Here is a 22,168-nt window from a genome sequence, read left to right as displayed (position 1 = left end):
CTTGGCGGACCCCACAGTGACCTGGGAATGGACGTTTTTCTGCTGCTGGGCTGGGTCCGCAAGGGGTCCCTACCTCCCTCCACCTTCCAACCCTCAAGGTCGGGGCCCGGGAATGACAGCTAAGTGGGATGGCACGTGAGCCCCTGGCCGGGAGGGGGACGAGGGGGTTGGTGCCAGCGCCTCAGCCCCGCGTGCGGGGGCGTGTCCCGGGGCGGGCATCCCCAGGCCCCGGCTGAGGAGGGGCCAGCCTGGTGGCCGCGGAGGGGCCGGCGGCGGCCAGAGACTCGGTGCAGGGCGGCGGGCGCGGGCCGAGCGGGGCCATGGAGCCGGGGGCGGCGGCGGCGGCGGCGGCTGGGCCCGGGGACCTGCTGCAGGCCCTGCTGGAGGGCGCCGGGGGCCGGGGCCGGGTACTGCTGGTCGCCGAGCTCTGGGAGCGGGAGCAGAGCCGCAGTCTGATGAGGGACTTCGCCCGCCACGTCTTCCCCGAGCCGCGGGGGGAGGAGGAGGAAGAAGAGGAGGAGGAGGAGGAGGAAGCAGAAGAGGAGGAAAAGGAGGAGAAGAAGGAGAAGGAGGAGGAAAGGGGGGAGGAGGAGAAGGAGAAGGAGGAGGCGCAAGCAGCTGGCAGCAAGCCCGGAGGCCCGCAGGAGGCGGAGAAGGCTGGGGAGTCCGGCGGCAAGCCCGGAGGACCGCAGGAGGTGGCGGCGGCGCGGGCTCCTGGCCGCGGGCCCCCGGAACGGGCCATCCGCTCCCCACTCGTGTTCGTGCTGTGCCGAGAAGCTTCCCTGAGGGCCCCTGAGCCGCGACTGCGCCTGCGGGAGATCCTGCGGGACGTGCGCTCCCGGCGGCGGCAGCGGCCTCGGTGGCGGCCTCCGTGGCGGTCCCCGCCGTGGGGACACACGGGGGACTGCGGCGGAGGCGGCGGCGCAGCGCTAGTCGGGGTGCTGGTAGAGGAGCCTGGCGGCGGCCGCGGCGAAAGCCAAGGCGCGGAGGAGGGAAGCGAGGCCGAGGCTATGCACCTGCTGGAGGCGCTGCTGCGTTCCGTGTTCGGCCGTGACGCTGGCGGCCCAGTGCAGGCGACCTCCTACTGCCCCGCGCGTCCGGGCAGTGCCGCAGACGTGCAGAGAGCAGCCTGCAGGGCCCTGCGAGCAGCCGCGGGCCAGCGGCCGCCAGGTCAGCGGGGCCCGGGGCCCAGGAAGGCGGCTTGGGGAGGGGCAGGGAAGGAGCCCCCCTTCTACAGGGGAGGAAAGAAGGAGGCCAGCTTGTCCTGCAGCCCTCCTTCTACAGAGGAGGAAACTGAGGCCTAGAGGGGGGAGTGGACTTACCCAAGGTCACACAACTAGAAAGTGGCAGGGACACTATTTTAATCCAGCCCTTAGATAAAGTGAGAAGGAACCTTTAGAGCTCGTAGAATCCACTCTCCACCCCCGCCCTTCCCTGCGTTTCACAGAAAGGGAAACCAAGGCTCGGAGAGATTCAAACCCTGGGGAGCTAAGGGCTAAGGTGGTGGTGGTGGGGGTCGTCCCATGGCTCCAGAACTTACATCGCGACGTGCTGTTTCCCACTAGAGACTGCCGGCCCAAGCCTCTGGCAGTGGGTGGGCAGCGCCGGGCCCCCAGGCTTCACTGTTGCCTCAGTAGCCCCACTCCCCACGCCCCAGTAACCGCCCCTCCCCATGCCCCAGTAGCCAAGACGTCACTCTCTGAAGCTGTCCGTCCCCTCTCCCTCCCTCCCTCTTCCCTTCCATTCCCTGTCCTGGGTTGGAGCCCAGGTCGGATTTCGTTGGGGCAGACTTCTCCTTCCCGGGGCGACTGTGCATGTGGGGTGCGCAGCTGTGCCTTGTCAAGGTTCTGCCTCTTAACTGCAAATTCGGCAAGAGACAGCTTGAGTTTGAAGATGAGCTATTTGTGGGGGGAGGAGGGGATAGCCAGGAAATGGGGGGAATGAAACATAGGCTAGGCGAAAGAGAGCTAGACTCACAAGCAGGAGCCCTGGTGTTCCAGACTTTGCTCTGCCACTTACTGTGTGACCTTGGCTGAGTGCTTTCCCATCTCTGGGCCTCAGATTTCCTCTCTGTAAAAAAAAAAAAAGGGGGGGGGTCAGATGATTTGTGAGGTCCGCTCCAGCTAAAGAACCTATGAGGACCTGGATCCAAATCCCAGCTGTCACTTCATCCTTGCGTGTCCTGGGCAAATTCCATCTCTGTTTTTCTTATCAGTTAAGGGGCTGGAATTGACGATCTCTATCCAAGGTCCTGCCCAGCTCCCAGATTCAGAAGACCAGGAGAGGGCTGGGGTCTATAGGACATGGGAGGACAAGGGCCAGAGAGGAAGAACTTGGGGAAGTCTCAGTGGGTGAAGGCAAATCTTGTTTTGGGTAAACCCTGGCATCCGGGGATTGGGACTGAATAGCCACACTCCTTTAACATATTAAATACTGGTCTTGCAGCCCCTCAAACAGGGCCTGTCACAGTAGAGCAAGCAATTAATACCTGCATGCTGGACTAGTGGATTGAAGGGGAGGCAGGGAGGTCTTTGACATTAGCCACAACCTCCAGAGTACCTCGGGCCCTTCCCCCCACCCCCACCTCCAGGGCTTAAGTAACCCAAATGGCCCTGATTTCCTTGGGGGAGAGAGCTGAAATGGGAGCAATTGAGAGATTCTCAGCAAATAAGTATCTCTCTGCATGATATATCAGAAAGAGCCCTAGTTCTCCAGTCAGATGACCTGAGTTCAAATCCAGCCTTGCCATTTACTACCTGTGTGACCTTGGACAGATCCCTTTCCCTTCCCCTCTCCCAGCCTCAATTGTCTCCTTTGTAAAATGAGAGGATTGGGCTATATGGCCTCTGAGCTCCATCCTAGCTCTTAATCTGTGAGTCCAAGTCCCTTACACTTTCTAGGCCTCAGATGTCTTCTCTGTAAATTGAAGAGTGGGGCCTGGATGAGGCATATGTGAGGTACCTTCTGGCTCTAAGTTTCTGAAACTCAGCTGGAGAGCACAGGCATCGAGAGATGAGGTCCTAGAAGGCACTGAGGCAGCTCAGGGGTGGAGGAAATATTAAGGTCTGCCCTCTTGCCATGCTAAAGTGGCCACAGGCTCATGGATTTTCACATCTGGGATCTGGGAGATCCAGGGGGCATGTATCCTGTAGAGGTGTCTCAGACAGAAGGAAAATGAGGTGCAATCCATGCAGTATGAGATCAGCCTGGAAAAGAATGCTGAGCATGGCCTGGAGCACCTTGATGGTGAGGGTGCTGGCCTTGGAACCTTCCTCATGATGGGCATGACCTTGGACCAGCCACCCCTGAGATCTGAGCCTCAGTTTCCTCATCTGTACAATGAGAGGGGCGGGTTAGGTAGAGTCTTGGGGCCTGTGCAGCTCAAAATCAATGTCTTTTTACTCCTGTCTTTGGACATTTGAAGGACTATAATTGGGAGGGAGGATTCGTTTTGTTCATTTTGGCCCCTAGTCCCAGTGATGGGGAGGGGGTGGGAATTGGAGGCTCAGTGTCAGGGAAAACTCCCCACCGTTTTGAGTTTTTGCAGAGAGGAGTGGACCTCCAGGGAGAATGGAGCCTGGCCCACATTGGTGCTAGCCAAGCCAAGTTGCTTGGTTGCCTGGTGGCTTGTCCTGTGTTGCACAGGGGCTTCTTGCTGCCGCACAAGCTTGGACAGCTAGCTGCTGAGGTCTCTTCCAACATGGAGAGCCTGTGATTGTTTAAGACCAGAGGCCTGTGAACTGAGCAGCAGCAGGGGCTTGGAGAGGTCAGCTTCAAGGGCAGTTTGTTGGGATGGGGAGGTGAGCTCTTTAGTCTACCTGTGAGGGCATCCACAGCCATCTGACACTGTCACCCACCAAAATCTTCCCTTCCTTTCAGAGCAGGAGAGTGATTTTCTCCATCCTGTCTCCCCATCATTGAGGGAGGGGGTGCCTTACTCTCATTCAGGAATGTCCTAGAGAAAGACCAGACTTCACAGGGCCAATAGCTTCTCCGTTTTCTGGGGAGGAGGAGGGGGCAATGCTTTCTCAGAGAGTGAGAAGGTGGTCCAGTGGCATGGGCCAGGCTTCATGACCTCTCTAAAGGTGGAAGAAGAGGTAGATTTCTTCTGCCTGGCCCCAGAAGGTAGGAGTGGCAGCAGTAAGGCTCCAGAAGGAGCAGGGGGCAGGGAGTTTTCCAGAGGTGGAAAGAACTGGCCAATGGGATTGCTGAGCCACTCTCAGTGATATTTGAACACTCATGGTGAAGAGGAGAGGTGCCATTGAAATGGAGAAAGCCAAATGTCCCGATTTTCCAAAAATGGAAGAGAAGAGTCTGTGAATCATAGGCCAGTAAGTCTGACTTCAATTTCTGGCAGAATTGTAGAGCAGATCATTCAAAAGGTGGCTAGTAAGCCTCTAGAAAGGGAAGCCATGATTACTGAGAATCAGCTTCTTGGGCTGCAGAGAGAAGAGGTCAGGCTACACCAACCTGCTTTCCTCTATTTTCACCAGGGCTGTTACACTGGGGAACCCAGGGATTTACCTTGATTTAAGCAAAGCATTTGATAAAATGTCTCATTCTCTTCTTAGAGAAAAGATGGGTTGATTCAGGCTGGATGAGAGTCCAATTAGGCAGAACTACAGTAGTTGAATGGCTGAACCCAAAGAATAGTCAGTCATTAATGGTTCCTAGTCACTGTGCTAGGTTGCTAGGGACCTTCCCTAGCAACCTAAGCTTGGCCCAGTCATGTTTAACATGGTATCAGTGACTTGAATGGAGGCCCAGAGGGCACCCTTACCACAGTGAGGTGCCGAAGTGGGTAAAGCACCAAGCATGGAGTCAGGGACACTCAAATCTGGCCTCAGACTCATCCTAGCTATGTGACCCCGGGCAAGTCACTTGACTTAGTTTCTTCATCTGTAAAATGGGGAATCATAATAGCACCTACTTCCCAGGGTTGTTATGAAGATCAAATGAGATTATAGTTGTAAAGTGCTTTGGAAACCTTAAAGTACATAGTAAAGACAATACAAATGTTAGCTGTTATGATTATAATTGCATGGAATTGCCATCTGCCAATACAGATAAGCCTCTGAACATCGCTCCCCCTCACCTAAAATCACAGAATTCATCTCTTTCTTCAAGACTCAACTGAAGGGGCAGCTAGGTGGTGCAGTGGATAGAGCACTGGCCCTGGAGTCAGGAGTACCTAGGTTCAAATCTGGCCTCAGACACTTAACTAGCTGTGTGACCCTGGGCAAGTCACTTAACCCCAATTGCCGCTCTCAAAAAAAAAAAAAGACTCAACTGAAGCACTACTTTCGATAAGTTTCCTGACCTTGGGAGCCCTTCCCCTCCCCCCCCCCCACAGCTGCATGTACATTCCTCTCTAACCTAATCCCCAGATGGAAAGTAAATTCCTTGAGGGTGGAACTATTTCCCTTTTGTCTCTGCATCCCCAGTGTCTAGCACACAGTAGGCACAAAATAAGTGCTTGTTAACTAAAGGGGTGCTAGAAGGTGAAGTGACTTACACAGGGTAATATAGCCAGTAGAACAGTGGCAGGACCTGAACCCAGCTCCTCCTAACTCTGAACCCTGCTCTCTACCACACTGGACTTCTTCCCCTTTTATGCTCTATGACACCCACTCTAATTCCCTGTTCCCCATATAAAAAAAAAGTCGAAAAGACTTGTTTTCTCTCCCTCTCTTAGGCTAATTATGTAAATAAAGGTCAGACTTACTCTCTCTCTGAAAGAAGCAGGAAGCCACTCTAGTTACTGTTATAGCCCTCCCTTCCATTAGCTTCGCTTTAAAAGAGGAGGAAGGCCTCATTATTCTGACACAGCATCTATTTATATAGTACATTGTATTAACATTATAATATACTTATGTATTTTATATGCATATACATATATATGGAGAGGGAGCAGAGAGAGAGAGAGATGGGAGACAACCAATAAGCATTTATTGAGCACCTGCTATATACCAGATAATGTGCATGAAGCTATGGAGACAAAGATCTAAAGGAAATAGTACTTCACCTTAAGGGAGCTTACATTCTAGCACTCAATCATCAAACACTTATTGAACACTTACCATATACCAGGCACTGGGCTAGGCTCTGGGAAGACAGAGACATGAAGGAAACCAGTCTCAGACCTCAAGGAGTTAGAGGTTAGCTAAGTGAAGCTTTACTTCTTTGAATTGCCCAAACTTTTTAAAAAATCAAAAGCCATGGGGCAGCTAGGTGGCACAGTGGATAGAGCACTGGCCTTGGATTCAGGAGGACCTGAGTTCAAATCTGGCGTCAGACACCTGACACTTACTAGCTGTGTGACCCTGGGCAAGTCACTTAACCCTCATTGCCCTGCAAAAAAATAAAATCAAAAGCCATTATTCATATTATACATATCCAGGAGAAGATTATTTCACCTCTTTTTTTTATTGTAACCTTCTCTTGTAGAATATGCTGAAGGGGCAGCTAGGTGGTGCAGTGGATAGAGTCAGGAGGACCTGAGTTCAAATTTGGCCTCAGACACTTAATACTAGCTGTGTGACCCTGGGCAAGTCACTTAACCCCAATTGCCTCACACACAAAAACCAAAACAAAACAAAAAAAGAATGTGCTGAAATTCAGCCCTGGGGACCCTTTTGAGGTACAGAGGGCTAGCTGCTCCTGCCCCAGCCCAAAGCTCTTTGGTGAGCATCAGTCCACATCATTGGCCAGATTCCTGCTGGCCAGCTCCCCTTGCCTTTCCCATAAGCTTTTCTAACTAACTGCCCATGTGTGAAATAGAACCTATGCTCTCTCTATATATATTTCTATGTTCTTCCCTCTAGAACTTACACTTCTTCCTAATTTCCCTATTTCTGTTCAAGGTACCGCTATTCTTCTAGTCATTCACCTTTGTATTGTGGTTGTTGTTGGGTCACTGCAGATGCATTGTAACCTCATTTGGGGTTTTCCAGGCAGAGAGACTGAAGTGCTTTGCCATTTCCTTCTCCAGTTCATTTGACAGATGAGGAAACTGAGGCAGACAGGATGAAGTGACTTGCCCAGGGTCGCCCAGCTAGTAAGTGTCTGAGGCTGGATTTGAACTCAGAAAGATGAATCTTCCTGACTCCCAGTCTGGCTTTTTATCCACCATGGTACCGCCTAGCTGTCCTTGCAACCTCAACTTTTCTCTTTCCTTCACCCCTCATTAAATCACTTGCAAGTCTTGTCATCTCTACCTCCACAGCATTCTTTGACCGAGGTCCCTTCTCTCCACGCATTTGTTCTCTGCCTTACTCGAGGTCCTGTTCACATCTTGCCCTCAATAGACTCCTAATTGGTCTCTTTGCTCCCTAACCCCTCCTCCGAACAGGTACCAAAATAATGCTCCTACTCCATATCTACAATAACTCTAATTTAATTTTAAATTTAAATTTAAAATGTTTAAAGTCAGTTTTCAGGTATCTCATCATGTAACTTTATAAAATAGATGGATTATGAGATTATGCCTATTTGTATTCATCCGTGATAGCAACCTTAGTCTCATTTTCTCAGGGAGTATAGGGGCCAATTGAGTCTCTGAGCTGTGTAAACTCTACCAGGAGAGAGGGCTGATATAGCAGGGGAAAATTTTGTTTCCCCTTGAGATTGTAGAACCATAATTTACAACAACAATTACAATTTACAATTACTACTACTAACAATAATAATGTACAAGTTTTTTCATGTGACTCTCATGCTCCACAATCATGAGTAGCTCCCTATTGCCTCTAGAACAGCCTCTTACAGGCTGGCTCCCACCTGCTTTTCCAGATTTGTTTCATGTCGTTCCCCTTTATGCACTCTGCAATGCAGCCAGATTGGTCCGTTTGCTGCCCGTCTCCCACCTCTGCCCGTCTCCCATACCTGAAATGCTCCCTTTCCTCTGCCTCTGGGTCCATAATATCTTTCTCTCCATTTTTTCCTCTACCTCTCTAATTTTGTCTTCAAAGTCCTTTTTGAGCACCTCTATGGCCTGAGACCAATTCATATTTTTCTTGGAAGCTTTAGATTTAGGGGCCCTGATGTTGACATCTTCCTCTGAGGGTGCACCTCGATCTTCCTTGTCACTGAAGAAACTTTCTGTGGTCCTCACCTTTCTCTGTCTACTCATCTTGCCTTTCTTTTACTTGACTTTTAGCTCCTTGAAGTCAGGCACTGTTTCCAGGCTGCAGTATCCCAAGCTTCAGAAGTGCCAGGTGGTATGATTTAAGGATGAGCAGGTTCTTCACTCACCTGGCCTGTTCCCTGGTCCATAGATGACCTCAGACCAACTTGCTAATCAACCAGCTTTGTGTGTTGTGGTTGTCAGTTCAGACAAGCCTGTGCCTCTCCCCCACCTGGGCCACTGCTACTTGAGCCTACCTCCTGGTTCCCAGTAGGGTTGAAAAACCAAAGTTCTGCCTCAGCACCAGCATAGACCCCTGTAGTCTCCCTCCGGCTAAGGGCTCAGCCCTCTCACCAGACTGTGAGCTTAGTTCCAGATGACACTGGCACTGAAGCTGATTCAGAGGCTCTGGGGGGTCTCCTTCTCTGCTGAGGCCTTCCTGGGACTGGATCTGTGTCAGGGTGACTGTGGGGTGGGGCTCTGCTCCTGTATCAGCACAGCAGCTCCCTCCTTCTGACCTTCCAAGCTGTTCTTGGTTGGAAGATGATTTCAGCACAATCTTCTGTGAATTTTGCTGCTCCAGGAATTGTCCTATGGCATTATTTGGATGTTTTTTGGTGCGATTATGTCATGAGTTCGAAAGCTCACTGTCATGAGTTCGAAAGCTCACTGCCCTTCCTCCACCATCTTGGCTCTGACCTGGAAGTCCTCCCATAATATCTTTCAAAGCTCAGCTTGAACGTTATCACCTACACAAAGTCTTTCTTGATCCCTCTAACTACTAGTGGCTGTTCGCCCCCACCACCTTATTTTGTAAATAATTTAGTATATATTTAATAGGTGTATGAATTGTAGGCAGCCAGATGGCACAGTACAGAGTGCTGAGCCTGGAATCAGGGAGACCTGAGTTCAAATCTGGCCTCAGACACTTAACAGTACAACCCTGATTGAGTCATTTAACTGCTGTCTGCCTTAGTTTCCTCATCTGTAAAATGAGGATAATAATAACAGCTAATCTCCCAGGCTTGTTGTGAGATAGAATGAGATATATTTCAAGTGCTCTATAAAGCTTTCAGTCTCCTCTGATCAACTTTAAGGACCCCTGGGGGGGGCAGGAACTGTTTTTGTATCAGTGTATCTTTCTATAACCAGTGCCTACAATGTGCATCTTTTTATCAACAGTGTCTTGGACATGCATCTTTGTATCACCAGTGCCTCCAACAGCGGCTAGCATATAGTCAGGGTTTAATAAATGCGGATCAGTTGACTAAATTGACCTGAGACTAGATATCTGAAAGTATCAACTTGCAGTTTTGTGTCCAGGTTTTATAGTTCTTTTGCTTACTGTGCCATTAGCCTATGAGTTATCAACTGTCTCTTTCCTACAGTCCTGAGGTGCACTGTCACCTCATCTGCTTTTCATCTGTTGTGAGCTGGGGAATGAAATAACCAACCTTGTTCAAATTACATTTTGGGGCAGCTAGGTGGTGCAGTGGATAGAGCACCAGCCCTGGAGTCAGGAGTACCTGAGTTCAAATCCAGCCTCAGATACTTAACACTTACTAGTTGTGTGACCCTGGGCAAGTCACTTAACCCCAATTGCCTCACTAAAAAAAAAAAATTTTTTTTAATTACATTTCAATGCAGAGAAAATAGACTTCAAGCTGCCCGTGCATTTTTTGAGTCAGCAGTATTAATACTGAGGTACATACCCCAAGGAAGTCAACAGACAGAACAATAGGCCTGGTATATACTGAAAGAGCTGGGAATGAGGTGGGTGCCCACAGATTGGGTGATGGCTAAAAAGGAAAGGGCATGTTGTGCATGAACAGTGGAATGACATTGTGTGATAAGGAGTGAGGGAGTAGGAGTCTGAGATAGGGGACAGAGGACAGAGTCGGGAAGATCCAAGCTCACAGTCAAACTGTGTGATATAAACTCTCAGGGCTCCAGGCAGTTCTGGAATGTGACTGCATTTGACGCTGTGGATTGCCTTCTCCTCGGTACCTTTTGCTCATCCTTAACCCCTCGTTCACCCCACAGAGTCAACCTATTGCCAGATCTTGTTTCTACCTTCATGATAACTCGTACACATTCCCTTCTCTCCATTCCCACAACACAGACCTCCTCACTTCTCCCCTGGATTATTGCAAGAACAATCATGAAACTGTGCTTACTTGTACTCATCAATGACAGCAACCTCAGCCTCTTCTGGTTGGTCTTCCTGCCTCTAGTCTCTCCCTGCTTCAGTCCATCCTCCTGCAACATAACTGATCTTCCTAAAGTACAAATCTAACCATTTCACTCCCCTACTCAATAAACTCCAGTGGCACTCCCTATTACCTCCAGGATCCAATATAAAAGCCTTTGGAAGTTAAAGTTCTTCCCAACTTGGCCCCTTCCTACCATTCTAGTATTCTGTTTTGTTTTGTTTTGTTTTCTGTTTTTTGTTTTTGCAGGGCAATGGGGGTTAAGTGACTTGCCCAGGGTCACACAGCTAGTGTCAAGTGTCTGAGGCCGGATTTGAACTCAGGTCCTCCTGAATCCAGGGCCAGTGCTTTATTCACTGTGCCACCTAGCTGCCCCCACCATTCTAGTATTCTTATACTTTATTTCTCTTCACATGTTCTGTGATTCAGTGGCTCTGGCCTAATTGCTGCTCACCCCACTCAACACCCCATCTCCTGTGTCCACACCCTCATGTAAATGCTCCACTGCCTTCCCTTCCCTTCCCTTTCCCAATGCCTTTCCTCTGAGGTTGCTTTCGATCTGTTCTGTATGTTTTCCCCGAAGTTATTTACAAGTGATCTTCCCCACTAGAATGTGAGCCCCTTGAGGGCAGGGTCTGTGTTGTCTTCTTTTGTACCCCTAGTTTAGTAGAGTGACCGGCACTTAATAGGTGCTTAATAAATGCCTGCTGGGTGAACTATAGATAGACCATGAGCTAATGTACATTTGGAGAAGGAGTTTTCTCATGGTGAGTTCCTGGTCCACTGAACTCACAGGCTCAGTTTTTAAAAAGAGAAAAATTGGGGGGGAGCCAGGTGGCGCAATGGATAAAGCACCAGTCCTGGATTCAGGAGGACATGAGTTCAAGTCTGGCCTCAGACACTTAACATTAGCTGTGTGACCCTGGGCAAGTCACTTAACCCCCTTTGCCCTGCCCAAAACAAAAGCAAAAATAGAAAAATTTGAAGAATTCAGAGAAAATAGGAAGATACCTATGAAGTGATGCTGTGGGAAAAAAGAGAACCAAGAAAACAGTTCACCCAATAACTACAACAGTGTAATACAATACAGTGTAATAAAAATAGTCCTAAAGGAAATAAAACCTTGAACTTAGAAAAATCATTGGAAGCCTTGGAAAGTAAAGAATGAAATATTCTTTCCCACCCTTGGCAGAATGGTGGAATGACTAGGGCAGAATACTGGGTATATCATCATATACCATCTTGCAGGCATGTTTTCCTTTGATTCTATCTACAGATGGGGAAGGAAGTTGGAGATGACTGTAATATAAATACAGAGTATTGTTGTTTGTCCTTCGTTCTTGAAGAGGACCGTGACATCGAGGTGATGTCATGACTTGAACTGAACTGGATTTAAGTGAGGGAGGGCTGTGCAAGGTCATCAGCCTCACTCTCTCCTCCGGAGCCATCTGGGTCTAGTGGCAAGATGTACATCAGGAAGATTGGAGATGGCCCTGGATGTTTTAAGGCAATTGAGGTTAAGTAACTTGCCCAGAGTCACACAGCTAGTAAGTGTCTGAGGTGAGCTTTGAACTCAGGTCCTCCTGACTCCAGGACCAGCGTTTTATCCACTGCACTACCTAGCTGCCCCAAGTATAGAATGTAAAGGCATTCTAAAACTTTTTTTAAGTGAAAAGGCTCCCTCCTAGTGAGATGGGAAGGTAGGGAGGAACGCACAGGTTAATATTTGCTTGTTATGTGCCAAGCGCTTTACACATTGTCTCATTTGGACCAGAGGGGCTCCCCGAAGAGCCAAAGGCTTGAGCTTTGAGGGCTGGGCATTTGAAGGAGGCTAGGTGGTATAGTGGGGAGTCCAAAGCAGAGTCCTGTGCCCTAAGGGCCTAGTGTTGAATTGAATTGACTCGCCCTAGATTTGGAGTTTGTGTTCAAATTCTGAAGGTGCTGCTTCCTACATGTGAGACCTTGGACAAGTTCCTTCCAGCTTTCAGTCTGACCATCGAGGCATTTCATTTATTCCATACTTTCTGGCCAGATTCTGATTAGCTGAAGGTGTTAGAAAAGTGACCTCCAGAAAAGTGAGGTGGCTCAAGGAAATTAAGAAAGAGATAGAGATTAGTTTCTAAATTTAAAAAAAAATTATGATCATCTCAAAAATGCTGTCATTCTCTAGGCCTGGGGGTACTTAACCTGGAGCATGGGAACTTTTTTATGTTGTTTTAAATATTTGGGTAACTACATTTCAGTGTGATTGGTTTCTTTTGGGATTCTATGTATTTTATGTAATCTGTTCTGAGATGGGGTTCATGGCATAATAAAAGTCAACACTCTGACTTAGGAGCATCATTTTCTCCTTGTTTGGGGACTGAATATCAGGGGAAAGTGCCTAATTTTGAGAGTCAGCATGGCATATTGTAAAGGCACTGACCTTTGTGTCAGGAAGAGTTGGGTTCCAACCTTGCCATAGACACTAGCAGTGTGACCATGGACAAGTAACTTACAAAACAAAACAAAACAAGCAAACAAACAAAAACAACAACAACAACAAAAAAAAACTCTCTTTGCCTCAGTTTCTCCATCTGTAAAATGAGGAAATTGGACTTAGTGGCTTCTAAGGTCTTTTCCAGCTCTGAATCTAGTATTCTATGGTCTTGTTCTGTTCTTTAGTTTTAGACATTTATTTATTTTTTTTTACTTTTTTTTTTTGTGAGGCAATTGGGGTTAAGTGACTTGCCCAGGGTCACACAGCTAGTAAGTGTCAAGTGTCTGAGGTCGGATTTGAACTCAGGTCCTCCTGAATAATGTGCTGAAGTATCACTTTCATAAGTTTATCTTCCCAGGTCTTTCACTCATTGAGCCTGCCTGCCTTCCTCCCTTCCCTCTTTCCTTCTTTCCTTCCTTCCTTCCTTCCTTCCTTCCTTCTTTCCTTCCTTCCTTCTTTCCTTCCTTCCTTCCTTCCTTCCTTCCTTCCTTCCTTCCTTCCTTCCTTCCTTCCTTCCTTCCTTCCTTCCTTCCTTCCTTCCTTCCTTCCTTCCTTCCTTCTTTCCTTCCTTCCTTCCTTCCTTCCTTCCTTCTTTCTTTCTGTCTTTCTGTCTTTCTTTTCTTCTCTCTCTCACTCTGTTTCTCTCTCTGTGTTTCTCTCTCTCTCTCTGAAGTAAGATATGGGAGGCTCTTAGCACCATGGAAGGCCTTTCTTTGGGAAATCCAAGTCTCTCCAGGTGGGGTCCATGGCTGAATCCTGTGCCTCCCTGTATCTCTGATCCCATGTCTCTTGGCGTGTTCTGTTTTCTGGCAGAGAGGATGAGAGAGAGGCTGGGATTCCAAAGGCTGCTAAGATGCTTTCCTTGGTCATCATGGAGCAGGAGAAAGGGCCGGGCCGACGGCACCATCAGCAGCCCAGCCATGGGTAAGTGTGTCCCATTCCATGATGGGGTGAATCTCTGGGCCTGGTGGGAGAGTATCTTCACTCCTGGGCCTACTCTTTACCCCTCTTTCCCAGAGAAGACACCCACCTGGCCCCAGGCCCCCTGGACTTGAGGGTTCTGCCTTACTCCTTTCTGTCTCTAGACTCCCTGCCCTCTCCCATCAATGGCCCCTTTACTCTAACTTCTTCAGAGGCTCCAGTGCCCCTTTACAGACATTTCCCTGTATCTTTGAGAATGTGAATGGATGAGTGAAGAAGAAACATTCATTAAGGTCCTTCTATGTTCCAGGCACTGTGCAAAGCACTGGGGGGTGAGGTAGGGTAGGGGGGGGATGCAAACACAAAATCCAGACACATGTTTAATAGGGGGAGAGCACACCTACAAGGGGAATGGTGGCAGTGGGAGGAAGACCTGGTCTGGGGAGACCAGGGGGCTGAAAGGAACCTTAAAAAAGGAAAGGAGCATTTATTAGGTACCTACTGTGTGCCAGGCATCATGCTAAGTTCTTGACAAATATTATCTCATTAGGGCAGTGAATTGCCATGCCCTTTCCAGAAGTGTGATATCGCTTTTATTGTTAGTCTCAGGTTAAGTTTATTCATTCACTCATTCATTCATTCACTCATTCTTCTAGAACTTTCCTTTTGGCATCTTTCTCTGGAAACTGGGTCCCAAGAACATCAGGCATATAACTTACATGCTGGTTTTAACAGCTCCCCAGTGTGTTCTTCTCTATGCCTCATATCTCCTCTGTTTCTTGGTGTCTCCTTTAAAACCAGCCCCGGAAAGTCAGAACCAAGAACCAGTACAAGAAGCCAAGGGGCCAAGTTGGGCTTGATGTCAGGAAAAAGCATTCTGATAATCAGAGCTATCCAAAAGTGACACAGGTTGCCTGGACAGGTGGTGAGCTCGCTGCCACACTGAGTCTTCCAGCAGAGGCTAAATGGCAAAGGTTGAGGATATCCTAGAGAGAGATTGTTATTGATCTAAGGTGGACTGGAAGGTCCCTTCCAGCTCTCAATCTATCATTTCAGTTTCCTCATCTGTTAAATGAGGGGTATAGACTAGATGCCTTTGATGTCCCTGCTAACTCTGTGCTCCTATGATTGATTCATTCACTCACTCACTCGTCAATCCATCCATCCATCAGTTGCCACTAGAACTTACCAGGTCCAGTGCCAGGTACCATGGGTGAGGAGTAGGGCAGGAATACAAAGATGAATAAGATGTGGGGTAGGAAAAATCATTGCTTTTGGAGTCTGAGAAATGGTTTGAATTATACTTACTCAATGATTTGGACAAATCAGTTTCCTCAATTTCCCCTTCTATGAAATGAAGTAACTGGACTAGGTGACCTTTGAGTACCCTTCTGGTTCTTGTCATAGAGTGAAAAGAATGCTGGATTTGGAGTCAGAGGACCTGGATTCAAATCCTGATTCTGTCACTTACCACACTCATCCCTGACATTGATATGCTTGTTGATTGGTTATAGCCCTTAGAGGCTATCGTCACAGCTGCTATCACCTGCTGGGATAAGTTACAAAGTGAAGAGCCTATTTTGAAGAGCCCAAAGCTGCGGGAATTGCCACACTGCTTCCCTCTCACTGGCAGAGTGTCCAGGGGATGCATGCCAAAGCACAAGGGACTCCCTCCATGCTTGAGTGTCTCATCTGACTTTGATGCCGTTGCTCCCTTTTCTCTCAGGGGCCCAAGAAGAAAGTGCAGGTGAATCTTGAAGGATTCCTGTGTCTATAAGATTGGAGTATCAGGCCTGGTCAGAGCTCTTGGGCTCCCAGCCTAACAAACACATTCAGACCTGCCAACACTCAGGGTTGCCCATATGTTGAAATAACACTGAAGGTTACACAGAGCTCTGCTTTTCAGTTCATTAGCAGAAATGCCTAGGGCTCAGATTGGTCACTCCCTGGCACAGTCGGGGTATCACATCCGTCCTGGCTTGCTCACTGGGTCATTGTCTTCTGTGTGATTCTCTTTCCCTTTCCTTCCTCCTGGCCACCCCCTTCCTTCTCTCTGCCCTAGATGCTTTCCAGGACCCCTCAGAGGAGCTGGCACTGACAGTTCTGTCTCCCAATGGACACTGTGAGGACATCGAGGGAAGGACAGGGGCCTAGACACCCCGGGCCACCACACAGATCCTGAAGTGACAGGCTGGGAGCACCAATGGGACTTAGGACCTTTGGGTTCTGTTCCTGCCCCTGCCTCATCATGAAGACTGGAGCTGGGCCCTTCCCTGTTCTATGCTCCAGTCTGTGCCCGTCCCAAATGGAAGGTGATGGTTCCTCTGTACATTCCACTGGTATGGTGAGACTGGCTTGATGATCAGAGAGGAAGTGTATCTCACTGACCTGAGCAGCAGATGATACAATTGGGCTCTCTGGGATCTGCTCCTAGCCCAGAGCTATCTTACTCTGTGATCAAGGCTATTATTTCATTTCTCTATGCCTCAGTTTACCCATATGTAAATTGAGGAAAAGATACACCCACCTTGTAGCAGTGTCATGTGAAATCCCTGCCTTGGGAAGGGTGACATAGGACTTTGTAGATCTACAGTGTCATAGCAATCGTCTATGTTGGTTAATGTGCATGAAGGCCTTTGTGTGTGTGCACAGTCATACACATCCTTTATTTCCACTCTCATGTAGTGGAAAGAACATTAGCCTAGAATTTAGGTTAACGAGGCTCTGATACTAACTCACTAATGGGAAAACTATGGGCCTCGGTTGCCTGACCTGTAGAATGATGACTTTTAAGGTGTTTTCCAGCTCTGACATTCCTAGATTCATCCTTGAGGATAAATAAATACAGCATAAATAAATACACTGTAAAAAAAAAAAGTTCCTTAAAAGCGCTGGAAGTTCAAGCCAACTCTCTATATAATTTTGTTTTTAATGTTTCATTGATGCCCTCTGCTTTCATACCACACTCATTTTTTTTAGCCACCTAGCTCACTCATAACCAAGAAAAAATACTGAAGTAGAATTGATCAGCACCAGGAGCTGTCCTGGTGAAGTGAGATAGTCACTTCCACCTCTCTACTGAGAGGAGGGAGGCGCATTTTATTGTCTTGGCCTGGGACTAAGATGTCTTATTTGAATTCTTCAGGCTCTGATGGCCTTTTAAGGTCAACAAGCATTTACATTATTGCGCTTACTATAATACTATTCATTTTTTACTGGATAGATTCCTAAAAGACTACAGCACACATTTCTTGTTTTGTTTTTGTTTTTGTTTTTGTTTTAGTGAGGCAATGGGGGTTAAGTGATTTGCCCAGGGTCACACAGCTAGTTAGTGTGAAGTGTCTGAGGCCGGATTTGAACTCAGGTACTCCTGACTCCAGGGCCGGTGCTCCATCCACTGCGCCACCTAGCTGACCCACAGCACACATTTCTTAAAGTGTTCTTTAGAGAATCGTGGTAAGAATCCTGCACTGTGGGGCAGCTAGATGGCGCAGTGGTTAAAGCACCAGCCCTGGATTCAGGAGTACCTGAGTTCAAATCCGGTTTCAGACACTTGACACTTACTAGTTGTGTGACCCTGGGCAAGTCACTTAACCCCCACTGCCTGCAAAAAAAAAAAAAAGAATCCTGCACTGCACATCATAGCTGAGTTCTAGGCTCTCCTTTGCCACAAGTATTTGTCACCTCATTTTTCTGAACTTCAGCTTCTTTCTTGTAAAATGAGAGTTTGGAGTTGATCTCTGAGGCCCTAGCCAGCTCTAAAATCCAGTGGGATTTGTTGGGTTTTTTTTTTCATCCCATTCATTCCATATTCTGTCCCACCTCCGTCCCTTACCCAGAAGCTCTGGCTCTCTTCCCATAGCCAGGCAGGTGACCTCTCCCCCTCAGAGTTCCAGAGTTCCTGAGAGATTGGGTTATTTCTTTTCCACCTCCATGGCTCAAGCCTCCACTAGCTGTGTTTCCCTCTATTGTTAGGGACCTAAAACTAGTGCCCTAGTTCCATTACACCACTTAAAATCTCTTGGCTTTTTCAAAGGGCTATTTACTTCAAACACAGGGCAAGAACAAATGTATAAACTTTCCCCTAAAAGCCCTGGAGCATCCTCTCCTTTATTAGCTCAGTTTCTATGTAACACTGATCCCATCAAGTTACATCCAATGGCATCTTCTCTGCTGACTGATCCTCAGTCTGGCTGCTGCTGGGCTCAGAGCCCCAAAGTCATTTCAGAAAAGGACCAATTCCTCTGCATTCCTCAAGCATCAATACTATATTGGCTGTAAAATTCAACCCGGATTCCAGCTCCCAGATTGCTGTGACTCACTCTTTCAACCTTCTGAAACTCCCATGATTGAAGTCTACATCCAGATTTGAAAAATGCACATGAGGGGCAGCTAGGTGACCCAGTGGATAGAGCACCGGCCCTGGAGTCAGGAGGTCCTGGGTTCAAATTCAGCCTCAGACACTTAACACTTGCTAGCTGTGTGACCCTGGACAAGTCACTTAACCCCAATTGCCTCACTAAAAAAAAAAAAAAGAAAGAAAGAAAAGAAAGAAAAATGCACATGAAAAGGCCAAGGATAGAGGTTTGGTTTTGGAGAGGCTCCAAAGTCTTTCTTTTTATGGTGTGGTCTCTGCGAGCAAAGGAGCCTGTGAATAAAGCAAAGACTGATGAAGGCGAGGTGACTGATGGTGACAGGTTGAGAACCTCCCTCTCAGAATCTGTTTCATCACAGAACCAGTTGCAAAATGTCTGTACATTCCAAGAAACTTCCCATTCGTATCATGACAGTTCTTCAGGAAGCAAGTTCCTTGATGCCCTTCCATGTGGAGAGGTTATACCAGCCAAAAAAGCTGATGGGGTCTGTACATATGCCAGACCCCCATTACAACAGAACAGAAAAGAGAGATAAAAAGTAGGTTCCTCAAAACTTGCCCATCAAATCAAGTCTGACAACGTATGCAATGTTTTGCACCCATAGTCCCCCACCTTGCAAAGAAGGGAGGGAGGTACATTTTCTCATCTCTTCTCCTTAGCCAATCTTGGTCATGATAATGACTATGCTGACTTCTTAAGAGATCAGTTATACCTAGAATGCTTCATAGAAATAAGCTAAAAAGAAAAGAAAAGAAGCTGAAGGCTAGACTTCTCAGTGCCCCAGCTCCTAGATTCTTTTCTTGGAGCAGTTCTGAATGAAGAAAGGAAGTCAGCTGGGAGCAGCCTGGGATTGGGAATCAAGATGGGGCTTGTGCTGAGATCCCAGGAAGGGATTAACTCTGCAGCCTTGTGAGAAGGGAGCATTCCTTCCTGTGCCCCATCATCTGGAAATGGGGAGCCAAACTCCACATCAAGCAGGATGAATGAAGAGATCAGTAGCTGGGGATAAGTGGGAATAGGAACCATTCCAGATCTTAGCTTCCAGGGGGAGGTCACAGCTACCACTTGGGGCCATTCAGTCACCATTCTGAGTAACAAAATCCTCCCCCTAGTGGCCAGGAATCCGAGTTAAATGAGCCATTTATTCATTTCTCCAGGAAAATCGGGAGCTTCTCTCTACTCCCCCCCCCCCCGCAGGCTATAGGGAAGGGAGATGGGCTGGAATCCAAATTCAGCTCTTGAGTCCTTCAGTGTGATGGAAGGACGAGCAGCTTCTGCCAAGACATCTCAATACTCTGTTTTCCATTCAGCAAATGAAATGGTGCCAACCTCCACCTCTTAAAGCTGTCTCAAAGGGAAGAGTGTGTGCCAGGACTGGCTTAGAGACCAGGCTATTTCTCTATAAACAAAAATGGCTTGAGCGAAACTAACCCTGGCTTTTTTTGTTGTTGTTTGTGTTAAATTTCTGTAGCTGATATCCTGTTTTTACATTACCTTCATCTCCCATGAGAAGCAAGGTACCCTAGTGGATGGAGAGCTGGCTTCAGAAGCAGGGAGACCTGGGTTCAAGATCTGCCTTTGATAGGCTCTGGGACCTGGGGCAAGTCACTTGATGCCTCAGGGAACATTTTAATATTAGATGTTGAGTGGGAGCTGATCTTCCCACCTACCAAGTTGAATGGGGGCAGTTTCCTAACCTGAGACTTCTCAATACCAATGAAATCATGGATCTGGACCCTATCCTATCATTTCCAAATATATTCTTCTTCCTTCCTAGAGAGCCATTCTTTATTATAGAGAAGGAAAAAAAAAACCCATTCAGCCAAACTCACCAAGACATAGACCACATTAGACATTTCCCAAGGTATGTAACATGCCCATAGTCTTCCACATGTACAAATAATGGAGAGCAGGCATCCTCAAGGATTGTCTTTGGGGCCAAGTTTTCAGGATGTTATTATTATTTTTTTGTGTGAGGCAACTGGGGTTAAGTGACTTGCCCAAGGTCACACAGCTAGTAATTGTTAAGTGTCTGAGGCTGGATTTGAACTCAGGTCCTCCTGACTCCAGGGCCAGTGCTCTATCCACTGCGCCACCTAGCTCCCCCCCCCCCCCCAGGATCTTATTTTTAAATGGGAACAATGATGTGTCTGAGATCACCTAGGAGGTGGCGCTGAGTAGATGTTTCTAGGGAACGCTTTCCTTTTCTCTTGATCTATCACTTGAGTAGGGAGATTTGTCTGCAAGACGGCTCCAGGGTCTCTCTCCCTCCCTCTTTCTCTCTCTCTCATTTAAAATAGTCTTTTTAAAAATCAGTCTTTCTAGAGAGACTTCTCCCCTCCTCTCCCAATGAATCTTCCCCTTGTAACAAAGGTGGGAGGAGCAAGTTAAACAAAACCATCATATTGATCAATATATACAATATTCCACACCCAAAGTCCCCCACTTCTCCCCCTCTCCAATACTTTCCTACAGTATTTTCTGTGAAAAGAAGACATTCTTAGTTTATGCCTTCAGTGACTGCCCATTGGGTGCCTGCTATGGGCAGAAAGCTGGACTGGAATGAAGATCTAAATCTCCCAGACCCCTGCTGATTCAGGCTCAGCAAGGAACATGAGGCTGGGATCTGGGTTCTGTCCTTCCTGAGCTTGGGCTAGTCTTTGAACTTTCTGGAGCCTCTATTTTCTCATCTGTCAAGTGCTGGTGGAGGGAAGTGGTAACCCTTTCATCAACACCTACCTCCTAGGGCTATTGGTGATGATGCAACTTTGGGAACTAATTATAACTTAATGTCAGAGAGACAACCCCAACTCATGAAGGCCAACAGTCTCACACCAACCTTCCTGCCCTTGAGCCTTTTCTACAAACAATAAACTCATCAATGTTGGTGTGTCCATTTTTTTTCTGAAGAGATGGTTGTTAGACCTGGAAGGAGCTTCCTTTGTGGGACTGACCATGTCTGAGATCTTTAAAAATGGGAGAAATTCCCCAATTCATCCAAGTGGTCCTCAAGCTGGGATGTGGGAGGGTCTTCTAGGAAGCCCTGGTATCATTATTCTCTTGTTTAGTTCATGTTTTTGATATATCAATGTTAAACTTTTTTCCAACATGAAGTAACAATCTACTTATTTAATAAAAACCAGATATGACCTTATTTTGTCTTATCATTCATTTGAGCAAAAGCAGCAGTGCACTATAGTGATTAGGGAACCAACCTTAAAGCCAGGAAAACCTGGGTTCAAGTCTATCTCTGATACATACTGGTTGTGTGACCCTGGGCAAGTCACTTAATCTAGGACCACAGTCAAGTCAATAAGCATTTATTAGGTGCCTACTATGTACCAGGCACTGTGCTAAGTGCTGGGAACAACGCACACATTCCTATGCTCAAGGAACTCCCAGTCTAATGGAGGAGACAATATGCAAACACCTGTGTACAAACAAGTGACAGGCAAGATCAGCTGGAATTTATTAGCACAGGGAAATCACCTGCATTATAGGGAATTGGGAAGGGCTTCTTCCGAGAGGTGAGATTTTAGCTGGGACCTGAAAGAAGCCAGGAGATGGAGGGGGGAGGGGGGAATTCTAAGCCTGGGGGAGAGCTAGAGAAAATGCCCAGAGCTGAGAAGTGGAGGGTAGAGCTGGAGGTGACCCGAGATGCCCTCTAGTCAGGCACTCCCTTTTACAGATGAGGAAAGCCCGTTGAGGTTGAATGACTTACCCAAGGTCACTCCTACCTCTCAGTGACCTAGACAACCTTCCAAAGTAATAAACTGAGGAAAGGTACAGAGATGGAGGGGGTTTCCTCACTGAGCATTCCCTGGACCATTGATATCACAGAGGAACAGAAACACTGAGGAGAGGTTTGGGGTTTTGTTTGGTATTTGCAGTTGGGTAGGTCTTGTGCCTCCCTTTGCATCCTCTTTGGTTAGGGCAGTGCCTGGAACACAGTAGGCACGGAATGTTTATTGACTGTGTAGCTCATTCCCATTCAATTAGCATATACGAAGCCCCTACTATGTGTCCAGAAACTTCCTGCTAAGGCACAGGTATAGAA

General features: G+C 47.6%; 1 protein-coding gene across 1 annotated transcript; it reads left to right on the top strand.

The window, feature by feature from the left end:
* Nucleotides 1-302: 302 nt before the first annotated feature.
* On the top strand, nucleotides 303-21,265 carry C4H2orf72 (chromosome 4 C2orf72 homolog). Its single transcript, XM_044001269.1, has 3 exons — nucleotides 303-1,170; nucleotides 13,628-13,738; nucleotides 15,798-21,265. Exons 1-3 carry the CDS (start codon nucleotides 321-323, stop codon nucleotides 15,887-15,889), a joined length of 1,053 nt encoding a protein of 350 aa, XP_043857204.1. The 5' UTR covers nucleotides 303-320; the 3' UTR covers nucleotides 15,890-21,265.
* The last annotated feature ends 903 nt before the right edge of the window (nucleotides 21,266-22,168 follow it).

Source organism: Dromiciops gliroides, chromosome 4, assembly GCF_019393635.1.
Source record: "Dromiciops gliroides isolate mDroGli1 chromosome 4, mDroGli1.pri, whole genome shotgun sequence".
NCBI lineage: Eukaryota > Metazoa > Chordata > Mammalia > Microbiotheria > Microbiotheriidae > Dromiciops > Dromiciops gliroides.
This window is presented reverse-complemented; position numbering and strand designations above follow the sequence as displayed.